This window comes from Ahaetulla prasina, chromosome 1 (assembly GCF_028640845.1).
Source record: "Ahaetulla prasina isolate Xishuangbanna chromosome 1, ASM2864084v1, whole genome shotgun sequence".
NCBI lineage: Eukaryota > Metazoa > Chordata > Lepidosauria > Squamata > Colubridae > Ahaetulla > Ahaetulla prasina.
The window spans coordinates 265,529,694-265,549,215 of record NC_080539.1 but is presented as its reverse complement, the minus strand read 5'-3'; the positions used below and the strand labels follow the sequence as shown (position 1 = coordinate 265,549,215).

Below are 19,522 nucleotides of genomic sequence, written 5' to 3'. Positions count from 1 at the left end.
TCTGTATTTAGATGATACTTGAGTATCATGTGGGTGGAAGAGCAGGAGAACATTTACAGAATAAAGCCACTATTTCAGTATTAGTAGATCTACTTAATATAGGTAAGCCCCAAGTGTGTATTCCTGAAGGCTTGAAAGTTTCCCTTTTGTGGCTGTCTAGCATTTGCTGTTTGCAGCTATTTAGCATTTGCTGTGGAAGATCAGAAACCTTTTTGCTCCTTATGTTGTAGACAAATGTTCCATTCTTCTGACCTGACAAAATTTCCCCAAAGTTCTCCACCAAACCCTTAAGAATGATCTCAGACCCAGGTCCCAAATCCTCTTTCTATCCCCTTTCCTTAACCACATGACTCAACTCACGCAACCAACAAAATGTTGCTCTTATTTATTTTCACCTTTTTACATATTGCTTGGCAGGGCTAATACAGTCATATTTATCAAAGGCAGACTGCGGACAATTCACTGAGAATGTTCAGCATACATATGACTAGAGGAAGCTGCAGTAAAAAGCCAGGGTAAATAACTGAGCAAATACTTTGGGTGCCAGGGAGCCAACTGTGAGTTCGCAGGAACTGGGTGCCTGTCATCTTTGTGGCAATTACATTTAATGGGACACAAGTGTTTTCTTCCTCTGCATCTCTTCCCTCCTCCTCTTTTCTCTCCCTGAGGCTGAAGGGAGGGAGGTGGACAGAGGGGGATCAGAGAGGGTCTTTGACGTCAGACATGCCCTATAAAAACCCAGAATAAGAAAGGAAAACAGTGCTGGAAGCTAAGCCAGTTCATCAGCCAGGATGCCAACCCCAAACGCCTCCAGTTCTTCAGCCAAGGGCTTCCGGCGGGCAGTATCAGAGCTGGACTCTAAACAAGCCGAGGCCATCATGGTAAGCAAAGAGGCTCTCAGCCATCCCTGGGATGAGATGTTGATTTGCAGAGACAGGCAAATGTAGGGAAAGAAGAGAAATCTAACTTCGTATCATGAGCATCAACCTATCGTCAGAGAATCCCAAAGCTAGGCAGATCGGTCCTTAGAAATGTTGGCGCTAATTATAAGTAGCAGAGAATAATGCAGTTGCCCAGTAGAAGCATGCCATTTATAGAAGAAAAAGTGACAAAATTTTAAAAAAATTATATAATGGGAAAAATGTGGAATCATATAAAAGCTAGGCTAAAACTAAAATGATGACAAAAGATTTTCTTTTATTATTGTATGCTTGAATTGCTTTGCATGTCTTATTATTGCCTAGCATTGGAGTTTTACAATATTTTAGTTTAGTAGAAATTTGGTGCGGTTATATGCCTTGCTTTAGTTGCTTGTTTTTGCATGAGAGAATAATGCTTCGTATCCAATGGCAAACTGCTAATACATTCTTTGTAATACTGACTCTCAATTCAGTTCTGCATTTTTCCTTGCTGCAGCATCTGCGTTAAGTCTGCACTAGTAGATATGCACAGAGGGAAGGTTATAACTCCACGCTAGACTTCATGTAACTATATTAGGCTGTATTAAAGTTTTATAGCTATAACTTTATGTGTGACCATTGCACTTCTAGCACCAAAGGTAAATCTCTTATTTTTAATTGACTTATATTTTTGACTGCCTATCATCAAGTACGTAAGGCTCAAGTACTGCATATATGTGTGTCAACCAACCTTCTGACTGTTCTGGTTCATTAACTTGGAATATTTATGAAGATATCAGATAAACTACTCCACCCTAGCAGCTTGAGCACAAAACACTATTGATTACATTTCTCTTGCTTTCTTAGTTGCATTTTCACAGGGCATCAGTCTACAGCAAAATATACTTTGTTCCGATATTGCAGACCCAATGAAAATTGCCCCATCTTCCAAGAAACTACATTTCACCACAGGAAGGACCCTGTGGTTGCTGCCCACAAAATCTTGTGCAGAGTTTTACTGTGAGGATTATTTGTATAGGAAGAAAGGATTAAGGCTTCACCCTTCATGGTCCTGAAATAAAGTACTTATCATGGTTATTCTTTAAAAACAACCACAAAATATAATGTAATTTGGCAACTCATGTTACTATTGGAAGGATTTGTTGAAATAATTCTGATTTTCTTTGGGTTAACAGTTTCATATTTACTCTACTATTGATTTAGAGTAGTAAAGTCACTTCAGTGAAGAAAAGTTTGCTGATTGGCCCAATGTGTTAAATTCTACTTTATGCTCTATACAGTTTCATACATTCTCCTACAGTACATTCTTTGCAATTAATTAGTAAAAGACCTTAACCAAAATTGTCTATGAAACTAGAGTAATGTGCCTGAAAAGGAGAGGTTTTTAATCCCCCCCCCATTAAAAACAACAATGGAATTACTGTAATAAACTTATTTTTAAATCCACGAGACATTTTCATAACAACAAAAATATTTTGGGAAAGCAGAAGGGGAGGCGGAGAGTCAAACCATCTAAAACTAGATTAGCAGAAGTGATCTTAAAACAGCTCTTTAGATATCTTTTTAAATGTTTTTTTTTACAAGAGAATAATAGGAAATAAATTGTAAACAACATTTTAGTTACATTTAAATAAAAAATCATAGTTTCTCTACTTACTGCCACTCCCCTTAAAAAGCATATTCCAGTTTTGATTTCATGCTATTTCTAAAAATATATAAAGAAAAATCATAATCAAATATTATTTAATATTTAGGGATGAGGAAGGAGTTAATATGAAGATGGGAGGATTTGCTTCAGGGATGTTGAAATAAAATATTGCTTGTATTAAACCACAAGTTTAAGCAGTTCATGTGAAATTCCAGCAGATGCATTTGTACAACCTAGGTTAACCTAGGTCTTGTGTATACCTTTTGTGGCATAACACGTTTTATGAATTTAACACATTCAGTTAGTTTATGGCTAACTATGCTGTGTTAATCCACAACATATATTTAATTTAGTAGCCAGCTATACATATTTTATAATTGCAATCATTTAGTTACATATCTAATTCATTCAAGTTTCAGAAGTCAGAAATTCTTGGTATTTTATGCAGCTTCTGAATCCACCCCCCTTTTTATGTTAGAATGAATGCTGCTTCAAAATCTTTTTTTTTTTGGTTATCACCGGCATAAAAAATAGAAAAGCAATTAGCTGCCTCTGACAGAGAACCTGAAATAGAAATCAATAGATATTCCTTCAAGGAGGTCAGTTGATGAACAAGGGTTATCTCTCTATGCAAGCCTCACAACCATCTAGTGAAGCCAGTAAGGCAAGCGGATTTAGTTTTTAAAATCTTTCCGTTTTGTGAGCTGAAATTGTAGTACGCTGTACCTGTTAAACTGATACAGCTAGCCAGTTTCGTTCAGCTTAAATTCAAAGTGTCTTTCTTTTGTGGGGAGACGGGGTGCCTTTGAGTCAGTTCTGACTGCTGGAGACTGTCCGAACAAATCCCTCCAGTGTTTCCTGCTTGCCTGCTTCCTAGGGTTGAGAGAGAGGGAAGAACCCCAAGTCACCCAGCTGGCCTTGTGTCAAAAGTAGGATTAGAATTCATGGTTTCCCAGTTTCTAGCCTGATGTCTTAACCACTATACACCAAAATGGTTTTCTAGCCCTGCAAAATGTTTGCTCATTTTAACGTTGTGCTGGTTTTGGCCCCAAAACTGTCTACTGTTGACCTCATCCCATTCCTAAGTGGTCTGTAAGGGGCGTGCATAAGAGCACCAGCATGCCTACCATCCCTGTTCTAATGTTCCCTGTAATTGCATTCATTTTATGTATTCAATTCATGCTTATACTTATATATATTATCTAATATGTACTCGACAAAATAAATAAATAAAAAATAAATGTGCAGTCCTTGCAATTTTGTTTAGAGCCAGAAATAAGCAAGGTGCAACTATTGGAGTGTCTTAGATCTCATCAACCAGTGAGGTCAATCATAGACAACTGTAGAAACTGTGGTTTAAAACATCTGAAGGTTCCTAATCGCTTCCCTCTGATGTAGGGACCACTGGGAGTTATTTTATGAATGGTTGGAAAATAAAAATAGAAGGTGGAAATAAATGGAGATCAGTGAAATATAGAAAATGTGTTAAGATAGAGAAGCAAACAATATGATGATTTTTACTAATATGACTATTAAGATTATTATATTTAATATTATTATATTCTTATTAGAAGATATGCTAAGAGGGAGAAATGAATAGATGTATTATGCTCATTATTATTATTGTAAGATTAGAGAATCAATATCAATGTAATGAATACTGTTGTAAATTTTGATTGTTATTGCACAGAGATATTTGTACCCAGACGACACACTGTTTAATGGAAGATGGAATGTTTAAGTTAAAAATTATATTTTTTTAAAAAAATTGGTGGTCTTGGCTTTGTTTTGCTTTCTCTGTCTGCAGTCTGGAAGTAAATTTTGCAAGATCAGTCAAGTGCCAGGCAAATACCATCCTGCCATCCCAATAGTGATGTTCATTGTTGCCTTTGTGAAAAGAACGGAACTGAATTCTCCTACACAAGCAAAGATATAAAATCCTGTCCCACTCTTCAGGAAAGGGCAGGTTCCAGGGTTTATTCATATGGAAAGCCAGCCAAGTAACTCTTAGATACAAGCAGTCTTGAGTCACTGCTTTGTAAAACACAATGTTTTTTTACTGAGCAGATAGATGCAAGGGCATTGCTTGAACTCATACTAAAAAAAAAGTGGGGGGGAACTTAACTTACCATATTTATCTTTTATTTCTTCGCCCCCAAATATAAATAGGGAAGTAATGCTACGCAATAAGGTGGAAAGGTCTTTTGGCCCCAGATGGCTGTTGCGTGACCTATAATGAAATACCGGCTTGAAATCACAGACCAAAAAAGTACTGTCAGGAATAAAATCTGCTGCTTTCAGCTTTCATTATCCTCTCTTCCTTATTTAATGTAGCAGGTTGAATTTCAAACAAGATTAACCTATGTTGGAGAGGCAGCGTAGTAGGCAATTGTGATCGACTCCCTGCTTTTTCTGCAAATAAAAGAAAAAGTGATCACCAATTTTCCTCAAGAGAGAAAATTGTCTATTGAGTGCTAGTGGAAATAAATAATTAATAAATATTAAAAATTAATAAAAAAATAAATGAAGTAATCTGTACCTTCTGTTCAAAGGAAGGTAGAGATGAGTGTATCTTATTCCTCAAAGATGAACAAAACAAGTTTTTCGGAGAAACACTCTGCCTACGGCTTGGATTTAAATAACACATCAAGTTAAATAACTGAAGCACTGAAGTAGCATCACCATAAAATCAACCAAAAGACTATAGACTCATATAACATTGTCTAGATAATTTAGGATTGCAATTCCTTGAACAACCAATCATTTGGAGCCAATAGGATTCTGGGAATTCAACTCCTACCCTCAAAACGATGCTACAGAGCACTGCACACCAGAACAACTAGACACAAGAACAGTTTCCCCCCGAATGCCATCACTCTGCTAAACAAATAATTCCCTCAACACTATCAAACTTGTTATTAAGTCTGCATTACTATTAATCTTCTCATCGTTCCCATCACCCATCTCCTTCCACTTATGATGTATGACTGTAACCTTGTTCCTGGTATCCTTATGATTTATGATGACTGTTTCCTAATATAATTTGATTGCTTATTTGTTCCCTATGACTATCATTAAGTGTTGTACCTTATGATTCTTGACGAATGTATCTCTTCTTTTATGTACACTGCGAGCAAATGCACCAAGACAAATTCCTTGTGTGTCCAATCACACTTAGCCAATAAAAATTTCATTTCCTATTCTATTCTATTCTATTCTATTCTATTCTATTCTATTCTATTCTATTCTATTCTATTCTATTCTATTCTATTCTATTCTATTCTATTTGGAAGGTACTAGGTTGGAAATGTCAGGCATTACAAGCTGGGATCTTATACCAAAAAAAATCAATAGGGTTTTTTACTACACAGCTATAATTTAGATTAGACAACACCACCACATTTAAGAGTATATGCTTATACATGTTCATACAAAAGTAAATCCTATAAATAGCATTAATTGTAGGTAAGTAGGTATATACTGGTTTCTAAAACTATGTTCACATTGTTTCCATATCTGATTTCACCTGTTTCCTTGAATGCATTCTACGTCAGCTTCAGACGTTGGTGTGAGGGCAATGAGGAGCCTCCCCATTTTATGTGCTCTGTCACCTTGACCTTTGGTCATGCTTTCTAGTTGAGTTGTTCCACAGTTATCAACCACAAGTATCAACAATCAAGCCCAGACAGCTTATCCACCAATAATGAAGGTGGTTGGGGATTTTAGGGGTTAAAATCCATCAAGTGTATATAGCATGAGGTTGGGGAAGGAAATATTACATGAAAAGAAAGAGGCAAATCTGCATGGGACTGAGTAATAAAGCTCTAAATGACTATTGAATGCTATCATTACATATGGAAATTCTTTCAAATGCTTTATATCTGCATTTTTATGTTTTTTTCTTCTTCCATTCAATGGTGTCTGATTCTCAGATACTGTATGTCCCTGCAATTTTCATAACAAGATTTTTCAAAAGTGGTTTGCTATTGCCTGCTTCCTATGGCTAAGTTAGCAGAACCAGCCAAAGGTGGTTTTGCCTAAGGCAATATTCACAAGCTCTCCAGTTTCTAACCAGGTTGGAAACTGGTTCTCATTTTTAATCTCTATCTGCTTTTTAACACATCTGATAGTTACCCGGTTGGCACAATTTCTAATGAATGCCACCAGTCTGCAAATAATATCATATTAGCAGTGAGCTTGGCAAAAGTATTTTGCTGGGAAACTGACAAGCATGGCTCGGATGTGCTTTTGAATAGATAAAGCTGCTATTTATGCATTTATGTTCTCCTTTCACTATATATTATTATATATGCTCCCAGAGGTGCAAAAATTCTTTCCGGTGTTTTGAAAATAAAGAGAGATGGGAGTGGAAAGCACACAATTGAGCATTCTTACAGGCAATTATCTCAAAAGCCCACTTCTTTTTTTCTATGAAACTCCCCAAAAGCAAAGACATAAACAAACAAATAACCCCAACCCTCCGCAACTTACCAAAGGGAGTCTTTTGGGTCCCCCCTAAAGGACCATACAAAGTTCCTTTTTTCAAAAGGAACTTTTGCCAGACCAATTCTTGAATACAGCTCCTCAGTCTGGAACCCACACTGCATATCAGACATTAATACAATTGAACGAGTCCAGAGATATTTCACAAGAAGATTCCTCTACTCCTCTGCTCGCAACAAAATACCTTATGCCACCAGACTTGGAATTTTGGGCTTGGACAACTTAGAACTTCACCGTTTTTGGTCTGATCTAAGCATAGTACATAAAATCATCTGCTACAATGTCCTACCAGCCAATGAATACTTCAGCTTCAACCAAAACACAGGAGCACACAATAGATACAAACTTAAAATGAACCGCTCCAAATTAGATTGCAGAAAATATGACTTCAGCAACAGAGTTGTCAATGTCTGGAATGCACTATCTGACTCTGTGGTTTCTTCCCCAAATCCCCAAAACTTTAACCTTAGACTGTCTACTGTAGACCTCACCCCATTCCTAAGAGGTCTGTAAGAGGCGTGCATAAGTGCACCAGCGTGCCTACCATCCCTGTCCTAATGTTTTCTTTTATTTGTATCCTTTACATGTATTTATAATTATGTTTACACTTGTATCTGTCATAAAATACATGCTTGATGAAATAAATAAATAAATAAAATAATAAATAAAAGCCAGCCTTTGGAGTTGCATTGATGGGTAGTCCTTTCTTCTAACATTCGGCTCTTTCTCTGCAAGCTGCTTGATGTCAGTGTTGCCTGATTATATGCAAGATTAAGGTTTTTGCTCTTTATGTCTCCCTGAACCCTGGACAATGCAGAGGTTTACAGCTAGGAAAAACTACCTGCTTCGCCAGAAGGGAATTGATGCCCACCTCTCCATTTGGGGCAAACTGTTATAAAACCGTTGCCATAAATTTGTTAAAAAATTAGCAAATTGAATCCATTTTGGAAAATAACAGCTTGTTGCCTTCGACATCAATATCCGCGTGCTAAAGAAATTGATTGCCATTGTAGATTTTACAGCCTGAAATAATTTAGCATTATGTATATTTCAGTACTGTTTTTAATGCACGGTGTATTATTTATTTATATGCTATAACATTTGTGTGTTGCCCATTCAATATAGGCTTTTAACAGTTCACATAAATTCACAACAATAATCACACAACTTAAAAAAGTTTGATTCAGATATATTAAAGTTGTGATAAAAATTATCTATCCTCTCTCCCAAGCACCAACTCAGCAATATTAAAAACTAAACGTTCTTCAAAACAATTCAGACTTTACTACCTTCCTAAAAAGCATCATAGAGGATGCCATCCAAATAAAAAGTGGTATTGTCCACTGTGACGGAGCATATAGTGAAAACATAGTTTTCTGCTCCGCATCCCTCAATATTGTGTAGGGGGAAACCTTTAGAATCCCTCATGGGGAGGTGCACATGAGGTGCGTTGGCATCACTCAAGGCAGGCAGTCTTTTTTTTTCCTTATAAAAATATATATTTATTAAATTTTCCAACATTTAAAACACAAAGCACAAATTTACAAGGCAGACAGTCTTATCAGTTCCTAGGTGCCACTATATATTGGACTTTATGAGTGATTATGTAGTGTTTGAATGATACTTGTATATTTTTATACAAGATATTTTTAATAATGATACAATTATTAAAAATAATTGCTATCAACCTGCCTTCCATTGAGGACCTGTATACTGCACGAATCAAGAAGAGGGCCGTGAAAATATTTGCAGATCCCTCGCATCCTGGACATAAACTGTTTCAACTCCTACCCTCAAAATGATGCTATAGAGCACTGCACATCAGAACAACTAGACACAAGAACAGTTTTTTCCCGAAGGCCATCACTCTGCTAAACAAATAATTCCCTCAACACTGTCAGACTATTTACTAAATCTGCACTACTATTAATCGTTTCATAGTTCCATCACCAATTTCTTTCCACTTATGACTGTATGACTATAACTTGTTGCTGGCAATTCTTATGATTTATATTGATATATTGATCATCAATTGTGTTGTAAGTGTTGTACCTTGATGAACGTATCTTTTCTTTTATGTACACTGAGAGCATATGCACCAAGACAAATTCCTTGTGTGTCCAATCACACTTGGCCAATAAAATTCTATTCTATTCTATTCTATTCTACTTGGAAGCCAGTGGTGAGTTCCGATTCGCCCCAGTCCAGGCGAACCGGTAGCGGCAGTGGTGGGAGGTTCCGCTCAAACATTATCAAAATGTGCAGAAGCACATGTGCAGAAGCTTCTGCATAAGCACAGGAGTGCTGCAAGCTTGCATAGTGAACCGGTAGCACTGGGATTTGAAACCCACTACTGTTGGAAGCCCTTTGTCTACTGAGACAGTATCTGCAACGTTGTTAGATATTCAGCCAGAACATGGGCTGTTGGAGTCTGAGTCAACTGTGGCTTCTTAGTAGTCTCCAAAAGCAGATCTACATAAAATAGTAGTCTGGGATAATAAAAGTCTGGATGTTTGTTGTCAGGGTGGCAACTAGCACGTTGACCAAAGTTGGACAACCTTGCCAGTATTGACCTCCATTTGTCCATCTTGTAGCAGATGTGAGTCTAGAGGGACCCCTAAGATATCAACTTGCTCCTTCAGAGGGAATAGTACCCTATCTAGAGTGATAACTGGAGTCAATCAAGAATCTGATGGCTTCCTGATAAACAATATCAGAATTTAAGTTCTGTTTATTCTCCCCTCCTCAATCTCTTACTGCCTCCAGACCCTGAATCAAGACATCAACAGCCTCTCTGGCCCATACTTGGATATCAGATGTTGTCATCTCAAGCTCCCTCAAATAGATATTAAACAGTAGGGATGAAAATATGACTGAGAAGGGTTCTTCTCCCCCATATCACTGATTGAAACATCATGTCTATAGGAATGAAATTGCTGAAACAAGTGTCCAAATAGCATATTATCCTGGAGAATACCAAAAGGATAATCAAATAGTTACAATTGGGTTAGATGATGTAGAAGTAGGCTGACTATTCATATATATTGCATAGAGATGAGAACCATTTTCCATGGTTGTGTTGAATTTTCTCTTCTTGTGCTCTTTGCCCAGTCTCCACAATTCATAGGTAGACGTCAGAGTCTTATTGAAGATGCCAGAAAGGAGAGAGAAGCCGCTGCAGCTGCTGCATCTGAAGCTGCTGAATTGACTGAGACCATTGTCTTTGATGAGAAGGATGGGATAGCCATGTTGAATCTTCTGTTCACACTTAAAGGAGGGAAGACTTCACTCCCATCTCGTGCACTTAAAATCTTTGAGGTGAGGAGGCAGGGTTGAATTTTATGCTCAGATGGGGTGGGCAAATGTTTGCAATGAGTCAGGAGTCACTATGGTCATATGAAACACTTCGAAGAACTAGAAGTTGGCAGCAATAAGGCTATTACTCAATGGACATTTCCCTCACCAAGTGGTTGCAGCTAAAGCAGTAGTGTGTGTGTGTGTGTGTGTGTGTGTGTGTGAAAGGGGGGGGGAGAAGAGATAAAGGGAAGAGAGGAAAAGAAAAGAGAAAGAAAGGATACATTATTACAGTTTAAGATTCTTAGACTAACTTTTAAGATAAGAATTGAAATCAGAAAAACTTCATGGATTGCATATCTTATTTTAAATAGTCAGACACAGCTCTGGCGGAATTTCTCAACATTTCTTAGATTAGACTTCTGACTGGATGCATTCAGGGATATCAGTTCCTTAGTAGAATTTATTGGATGCATTTTTTCAGTATTTGCTTGCTTTTGTGTTCAGCCAGAATTGGGTTTGCAAACATATTCTTTCTAATATTGGTCAGGTCAAAAGCCAACATTATAATAACAAATAACAATAATGCCAGGAACCCAGAAATTGCCATTATCTGTCTTTTCTAAACAGGCTATTCCAAAAGCAAAAATAATTTACAAAGCACAGGATTAAATGGGAAAATGTTTAAACAAACTGAAAAGAAAATTGAAGTACTAAAATGTGAGCTCAGTATCTGTAAGGCAAACAAAGCTAATCCAGAGATGGGGAGAATTTAGTTATTGTTTCCATAATTCCTATGAAAGCTCAGAAATATTGCAGAAAGTATATATTATAAGGCCCAAAGGTAATTTGTTATGTTTCTTAGTATCCATTTTTTAAATAAACGAACTGTTTGTGTGTGTATATGTATACACAAATGTGCATGAAACTTATTTTACAGTCAGTTGAATAAGATTAATAATAACACTCCAAAAGAGCTCAAAGATTTTAAGACCAAAGGACATTTATCTGAAGAGCATTGAGACCTTCAAGAGAGATTTTCAGGACTGCAAAGCTCTTTCGGGGCAATCATGAAGTGGTGTGTAGGGAAAGTAAACACCAATGCACACCAGGCTTCCACAGTGAAAGATTCATTACTCTGATACCCTCCGGCACTGCAGGTAGAAGATATGAAAACAGATGGGTGTAATGACATTTGCCTGTCGATGAAAAACGCAGTGGGCAGCCTTGTTTCTCTCTGCTGTTTTACATTATATACAACTAAAGCAAGTGTAATGCAATCAGATCTGTCAGATTAATGCTGAGGTATTGATTGTTCTACATCCCGCATTCAAACAATGCATCTACAAAACATGGAGCTAAATTGAATTTATTTGTGACATTGCTTTCTCTCCCCTTGGTCTATCTCTGATTAAGTAAAAATGGCAGCCTTTCCCCTATTGTATCTCTGAGAAGGAGATCATTTAACTCTTGAAGAAGTAGAAGCAAAAGCCTTGTTATTAGCATTAGATATGGGCGTGTGAACAGGAATTTTGCATGGATGGGAACATTTGGCATCAATGAAATGTAATGTCTATGCCAGAAGCAGGTGGACCTCAGCTTTCGATAAACCAGTTAGAACTGAATTCATGATGGAGGCTCATGTAAGAAGACATTCTAAAAATTAAGGAATGTTGTGAGACCTCAGTCTAGGAATTTTCAATCAATAAACAGAAGCATGTTCATAAATCTATTCACTCAAATCAACCCTGGCTTCATCCTTCATCTTTTTTCAACAACCCGGTGGTTATTTTGGAGGTGTGGAGGCTAGGTCAAGGGATTTTAGAAATCCTTGTCATTCTATCCCAAAGATCTAACAATAAATCACACTCTGTCTGTAGATTTTTCAGGACTGCAAAGCTCTTTCGGGGCAATCATGAAGTGGTGTGTAGGGAAAGTAAACACCAATGCACACCAGGCTTCCACAGTGAAAGATTCATTACTCTGATACCCTCCGGCACTGCAGGTAGAAGATATGAAAACAGATGGGTGTAATGACATTTGCCTGTCGATGAAAAACGCAGTGGGCAGCCTTGTTTCTCTCTGCTGTTTTACATTATATACAACTAAAGCAAGTGTAATGCAATCAGATCTGTCAGATTAATGCTGAGGTATTGATTGTTCTACATCCCGCATTCAAACAATGCATCTACAAAACATGGAGCTAAATTGAATTTATTTGTGACATTGCTTTCTCTCCCCTTGGTCTATCTCTGATTAAGTAAAAATGGCAACCTTTCCCCTATTGTATTTCTGAGAAGGAGATCATTTAACTCTTGAAGAAGTAGAAGCAAAAGCCTTGTTATTAGCATTAGATATGGGCGTGCGAACAGGAATTTTGCATGGATGGGAACATTTGGCATCAATGAAATGTAATGTCTATGCCAGAAGCAGGTGGACCTCAGCTTTCGATAAACCAGTTAGAACTGAATTCATGATGGAGGCTCATGTAAGAAGACATTCTAAAAATTAAGGAATGTTGTGAGACCTCAGTCTAGGAATTTTCAATCAATAAACAGAAGCATGTTCATAAATCTATTCACACAAATCAACCCTGGCTTCATCCTTCATCTTTCTTCAACAACCCGGTGGTTATTTTGGAGGTGTGGAGGCTAGGTCAAGGGATTTTAGAAATCCTTGTCATTCTATCCCAAAGATCTACCAATAAATCACACTCTGTCTGTAGATTTTTCAGAAGTGAAAATGTGGAAAGGAAAAAGCTTGCTTGCATTTCACCCAGAGATTAGTCTTAAGGAAGGGTTTTGTTTTTTTAATGAGAAGTTTGTAAAACTGGATGTGGGACTATTTAACCTTCCCACCTCCTTCCAGTGTGCTTCTCCTGGGGCATGGGAGTTATATGGGAGTTGTGCCAATCAAAGGGTTCAGCCCAGGGGTGAAATCCAGCAAGTTCTGACAGGTTCTGGAGAACCGGTAGCATACATTTTGAGCAGTTCAGAGAACCAGTAGCGGAAAATATGAGTAGTTCAGAGAACAGGCAAATACCACCTCTGGCTGTCCCCAGAGTGTGGTGGGAATGGAGATTTTGCAATATCCTTCCCCCAGGAGTGGGAAGGGAATGGAGATTTTGCAGTATCCTGCCCCTGCCACGCCCACCAAGCCACGCCCACCAAGCCACACCATTCCCACCAAGCCATGCCCACATAACTGGTAATTAAAAAATTTGGATTTCACCACTGGTTTAGCCAAAAATTTCCAGAAGGAATTTGTCCTAGAAGTCAAAGCACTTCTCTTGATATTTTACATTCAGCACCTTGGCCAGAGCATAGTGCTGGGGCTATTCAAAAACTATATGGAAAATAAAACATTCAGCTTTCTTAAAAATACCTAGGCTTCAATTTATGTTGACATGCTTGTAATGGTGTGATATAATTGAATTAATAGTGTATTAATAAAAGTAGTGTCATTACACTATATGATGCAACAGTAAGTACAGTATCATTCATCATCCTACAATAGCTTTAGATATTAAGCTGTGTCACCAGGGTTACAAGAATCATTTCTCTAGCACATCTTTATTCTTTTAGTGCAACGAGGATAGCAGTGGGCTAAAACTATTGTGTTCATAATGGTACACTTTGAACTGGACCTTTCTAGCCTATCGCTTCTAGTTGTTATGAAATACTAGCTTGCAGAAATGATGTATCTGTTGACTTGGAACATTCTTCAGAAGTGATCTGACTGAGTGTAAGTACAATATTTCAGACAATTGACTGGCCAGCATTTATTTATATGTGGATATAGGTAATCCTTACTTACCAACTATGACTGACAATTCCATTGCCAAGTGATATAGTTGTTAAGTTAGATTTTTTTTTTGTTTACATTTATACCCCACCCTTCTCCGAAGACTCAGGGCGGCTTACAATGTATAAGGCAATAGTCTCATTCTATTTGTATTTTTTTTTTTTTTACAAAGTCAACTTATTGCCCCCCCAACAATCTGGGTCCTCATTTTACCTACCTTATAAAGGGTGGAAGGCTGAGTCAACCTTGGGCCGGGCTCGAACCTGCAGTAATTGCAGGCTCTGTGTTCTAATAACAGGCTTCTCTATTGCCTGAGCTATCCCGGTCACAGATATGTGACTGTGCCCAACGTATGACATCAGTTCCAGCTATGGTTGTTAGTGAATCCCATGCGGTCATTCAGTGCAATGACACTTGACCTCAATTTGCAACTGTCTGCTGTCTTCCCCCTTGACTTTGTTGGAAGTCACTGTAAAGCTAGCAAATGGTAATCATGTAATCTGCAATGCTGCACTTGTAAATGTGTACAGGCTGCCAAGAGCCCAAATGGTGATCATGTGACTGCAGGGAAGTTCCAGTGGCAACTTCGAGGATCAATTGTAAATCTCTTTTTTCAATGCTATTGTAACTTTGAATACAGTCACTGAATGATTGGTTGGTAAGCAAGGACTATCTGTAACACCTTCCTACAATTGTCAATTCCCCCGTACAGGATCTTTATCATTTTGAAATTTCTCTAAATATTTAGTCAAAATACACTTTTGTGATATTCCCACCCATTGGCTATAGCCTTGACTAAGAAGTATATCTTCCTTATTTGTCCTAAATGAGACAAATTTAAAAATAATATATACTGAAGAAACAATGAACCATATAGTTAGCTCCTGCAAGGTCACACAGATTGACACAAAAACAGCATGACAAAGTAGCATCGATGGTGCATTGGTATAGCTGCATGAAATACCACTTGTCTGCAAGCAAAAATTAGTGAGACCTGAAATTAGATAAATAATAAAAAATGAAATAAAAATTATATTACCATTTCCCCCTTACTTTTTAAATATTTTTATTTCATTTTTTATTACATTGAAAAATTCTAATAAAAATAGTTTTAAAAGATAAATAGCAGCTTACTTAAAGTTTTTATTTATTTTACTTATTTAAAGTAATATTTATTCCTTGTTTTATCTGGGAGTAACCCAGGGCGAAACCTCCTTATTTTTGTCTCAGTTACTGTTTCCCTTCTCTCTGTCCCTAAAGACCTTTGAAGCCAAAATTCATCACTTGGAAACAAGGCCCTGTAAGAAAGTACAAGAAGGTTGTACTGACCTGGAATACTTTGTGCGATGTGAACTCCATTGCTCTGCGCTGAGTACATTCATCAGTTCCCTTAAAAGGGTGTCAGAAGATGTAAGGAGCACAAAAGAAGACAAGTGTAAGAAGGACTTTGTAGCTTATATGATGTATTAGGAACAGGAGATATTGATGAAGTGGAATCATTGATAAAGGAGAGGGGAAGGCCTTCTTGGGGGAGTAAATAGACATTCCAGGTTAGAGTTGTTTTGGAGGAGGGAACATTTGAAATCAAACCTCTAGGTCTATATTTGCCATTTCCCAAAGGAAAACAGACTGTCAGACAAGATTCCTGTCATATAGGTGACCAGCACAAAGGTGATCCAGCAATAAAGCTTTTACTAGGGCCTATTCATGATAAAAGGTACATGGTGGCTTAGTGGCTAAGGTGCTGAGCTTGTCGATCAAAAGGTCAGCAGTTCAGTGGTTCAAATCCCTAGTGCCGCGTAACTGGGTGAGCTCCCGTTACTTGTCCCAGCTTCTGCCAACCTAGCAATTCGAAAGCACCTTAAAAATGCAAGTATAAAAATAGGGACCACCTTTGGTGGGAAGATAACAGCGTTCCATGTGCCTTTGGCATTTAGTCATGCCAGCCACATGACCACGCTGTCTTTGGACAGCGTTGGCTCTTTGGCTTTGAAACGGAGATGACCCCCCCCTAGAGTTGGGAAAGACTAGCACATATGTGTGAGGGAAACCTTTACCTTTACCTTTATTCATGATGTAGTTCTAGTTTGCTTATGCCGGACAATTTCATAAATCACCTTTTCAGATGCCTTGCATTGCAATCTTCTGATTATTCAACAAAACTTAAGAAACATACACATCTGTTTTCTTCAAAGTGCTAGCTAACTTTCCACATATGTTTCTAGACATGTGGATCTAACTAGTAACTCTTGTTAATTTCACTGAGATTCAGGGGATTACACATCCCTGATTTCACAGAACATCCTGAATAAAGGCAATTCCATTAACTCCCCACTTCCCAGATATAAGGTTGACCCCATCAGTCTTGAGCTCCTGAAGTTCTCTCAAAACTTGTTATGCCAGCAGGAGATAGGTGAACCCATGCAATGGCTGCTTTACTATTAATACCACTCCATCTTTTATTCTCTTTCTCCATTTTAGCTTGGTTTTCTAATTTTTAATTCATTTTAATAATCATTATAGAAAAGTTTTAGTTAGTGATTTATTTACTGTTTTTACTGGAGTGTTGTACGCCCCCCGCCAGAGTCACTTTCTGTGAAATGGGTAGCCATAGGAATCTGGTAAATCAATAACTAACCTCAAAAACTGCATGGTCATCATGGCTATGCTGGCTGCGATTATGAGATTTGAAGTCAAATGCATATGGATAAGGCTAAGTTGGGAAAGGCTATTTTAGATCATCCAGTAGTGACCAGTTTTGATGGATTGGAATGGTGAAAGCCCACCCATTCCCAGTCTGCTTTCTGGTGGGCCGATGACAAATGGCCAAATCAGAGCTTCTGTTTGATCAGTTTTCCCAGTTCTACTGTGTCTAAGAATGCCTATGCTAATCTTCAGACTTATTCTGTTGGAATTTCTCCATATTATTCAATAAAAGCGTAGCTCCTTTCATCTAGGGATTTTTCTCTGATTTACATTCCAGTAAAAGAATGGTGGTAAAAAAAGATGATAGAATTACACAGCTATTATGTTATGCTAAAGGAGATACTACCAGGTATTAAATCCAGTTCATGGGTTTTAATACTGTAATTTAAATACTGATGTATTTAATAGATATTAAATAGAAGCAACTATTTTACATTTCTGCTTTTGATATTCTTAGATAAAATTCAACATTCCCACCACCACCAACTCCATTGTATCACTTTGTGGGCTTTCACCTAACTTCCTCTTTCTTATTTTGGATTTCAGTTCATTGGTTTCCAAGAAAAATTTCGGAGTTAGATCTGTGTCACCATTTAGTTACCAAATTTGACCCTGATTTGGATCTGGATCACCCAGTAAGTAAACTTTTTTTTTCATTATTTCTTTAGGAGGATAATCTAAACATTCCATTTTATGAGATGAGAAATTGTCATTCTTATTGATCTCAGCAGTTCAAGTGTTAAAGTGATTTAAGTTGAGGAAAAATCCCAATTTCACATATGCGCTGATGAAACCTGAACTGTCTGCCCTGCGGTCATAACATGCTTATGACAAATGTAAAAAGGCAAATTCTGTGCTAGGGATCACTAGCAAAGAGATTTAAAATAAAACAGTAAAATAAAACCGTAATGTCTTTAAACAAGTGATTTCTTCATATTAGCTCTTGCTTCTTGAACCTTTAATAAGAATTTGGGACCTTCTTAAATAACATTGTTGGTCTTTTTTTTCTCTTCAAGGGATTCTCCGACCAGGTATATCGTGAGCGAAGGAAAATGATTGCAGAAATTGCTTTTCACTATAAGCAGTAAGACTTGCCACCTTGCCCACTGTTATCTATGGATTCCTCTAAACATATTTTATTTTTCTCCCTTCCCTGCTTCATCCTTCTTCTTTTTCACACTCTTCCATCTTGCTTCCAGTATTCCATGTTTGCCAGTTGTGTGTGACACTATTTCCTTCCATCAATTCACATATTCACACTTGGATCAAATCACTGCAACTTAATTCTGAATTAGAGTGTTGGTTACTCTCTTCTTAGAGATGAAAGATATTCAGATTTGTGGCCACCTTTAATTTAAAAAAAAAAAGGGATGTGGTGGCTCAGGAGCTAGGACATTGAGCTTGTCGATTGAAAGGTTGGCAGCTCAGCGGTTCGAATCCCTAGTGCTGCCGTGTAACGGGGTGAGCTCCCGTTACTTGTCCCAGCTTCTGCCAACCTACCAGTTTCGAAAGTACGTAAAAGTGCAAGTAGAAAAAATAGGGACCACCTTTGGTGGGAAGATAACAGTGTTCCGTGCGCCTTTAACGTTGAGTCATGCCGGTCACATGACCACGGAGACGTCTTTGGACAGCGCTGGCTCTTTGGCTTTGAAACAGAGATGGGCACTGCCCCCTAGAGTCGGGAACGACTAGCATGTATGTGCAAGGGGAACCTTTACCTTATCTTTAATTAAAAAGAAGATGGGTGTAGCTAGCTGATTGTAAAATAAAGCATCGGCCTCAAGCAAACCTTGTGTTTTATCAGTGCCTCTGGGCCACACATAAAAAGGTGTGCAGCTTTCAGATCCCAAGTCAGAAAGATGCCTTGAATCTGGTGGGAGTGTATTCACTTATAGCCCTTAGTGGGTGCTTTGGAAAAGCTGCATACTTGTGTAGCTATGCAGTGCCAGGAAAATACATGTTTGAGGAACTGTAATAGAGGTTTGGATGGGGGTGGGGTGGGGCCAAATGTTATTTTTTTTGGGGGGGACAACACATTTACCAAGAAAGCCCTTCCCCCCCAAAAGGTGCAGCTTCTTTCGTGAACTATTGACAGATACAGCAAGCACACCCTTATTGGCTCTGATGTGGCTTTTTCATTTGGATCTAAATATTTAACACCTTCACTCGGGGCCATTTTTAGAAAAATATATGATATGATAATGATAATCGTTATTGCAACTCACTGTTTTGTTTTCCTTCTGGTATGTGAGTGATTTGGGAACAGCCGTGTCCACAATGGCTGCCATGATCTCAAAATTTCAAGTGGCCCCTTTGGCTCAAAACACTGAGGATCTAACAGATCACACTTGATCTGTCATGTACATGAGTGCTCCAACTTACAGTAACCATATTTTTCTTAGAAAAAGGAGAGGACAAATCTGAAGAAAAGGGCATACCTGAAAAAGGTTCATATGGATAAAAAATATTTTTGTTTATAATTTTGCTTTACAATGGAAAATTCAGCGACCAAACCAAGAAAATAAATACTTAAATAAATGTAAAGAATAGTTTTCTGAAATAAAGGTCTGTTATTGATATCATTTAGTTGATAATTTAGCATATGGTACTCTGTGACAGATTTTGGGCATGACTGGATATGACTTTA

General features: G+C 37.8%; 1 protein-coding gene across 1 annotated transcript in view; it reads left to right on the top strand.

Moving 5' to 3' along the window:
- The first annotated feature begins 791 nt into the window (after window positions 1-791).
- Window positions 792-19,522, top strand: part of TH (tyrosine hydroxylase) — a 32,154-nt gene continuing 13,423 nt past the window's right edge. Inside the window, exons 1-5 of the mRNA XM_058164573.1 lie at window positions 792-881; window positions 10,183-10,389; window positions 15,430-15,604; window positions 17,422-17,510; window positions 17,892-17,959. Coding sequence (XP_058020556.1) covers window positions 792-881; window positions 10,183-10,389; window positions 15,430-15,604; window positions 17,422-17,510; window positions 17,892-17,959 — 629 coding nt within the window. The remainder of the gene's footprint in view (window positions 882-10,182; window positions 10,390-15,429; window positions 15,605-17,421; window positions 17,511-17,891; window positions 17,960-19,522) is intronic.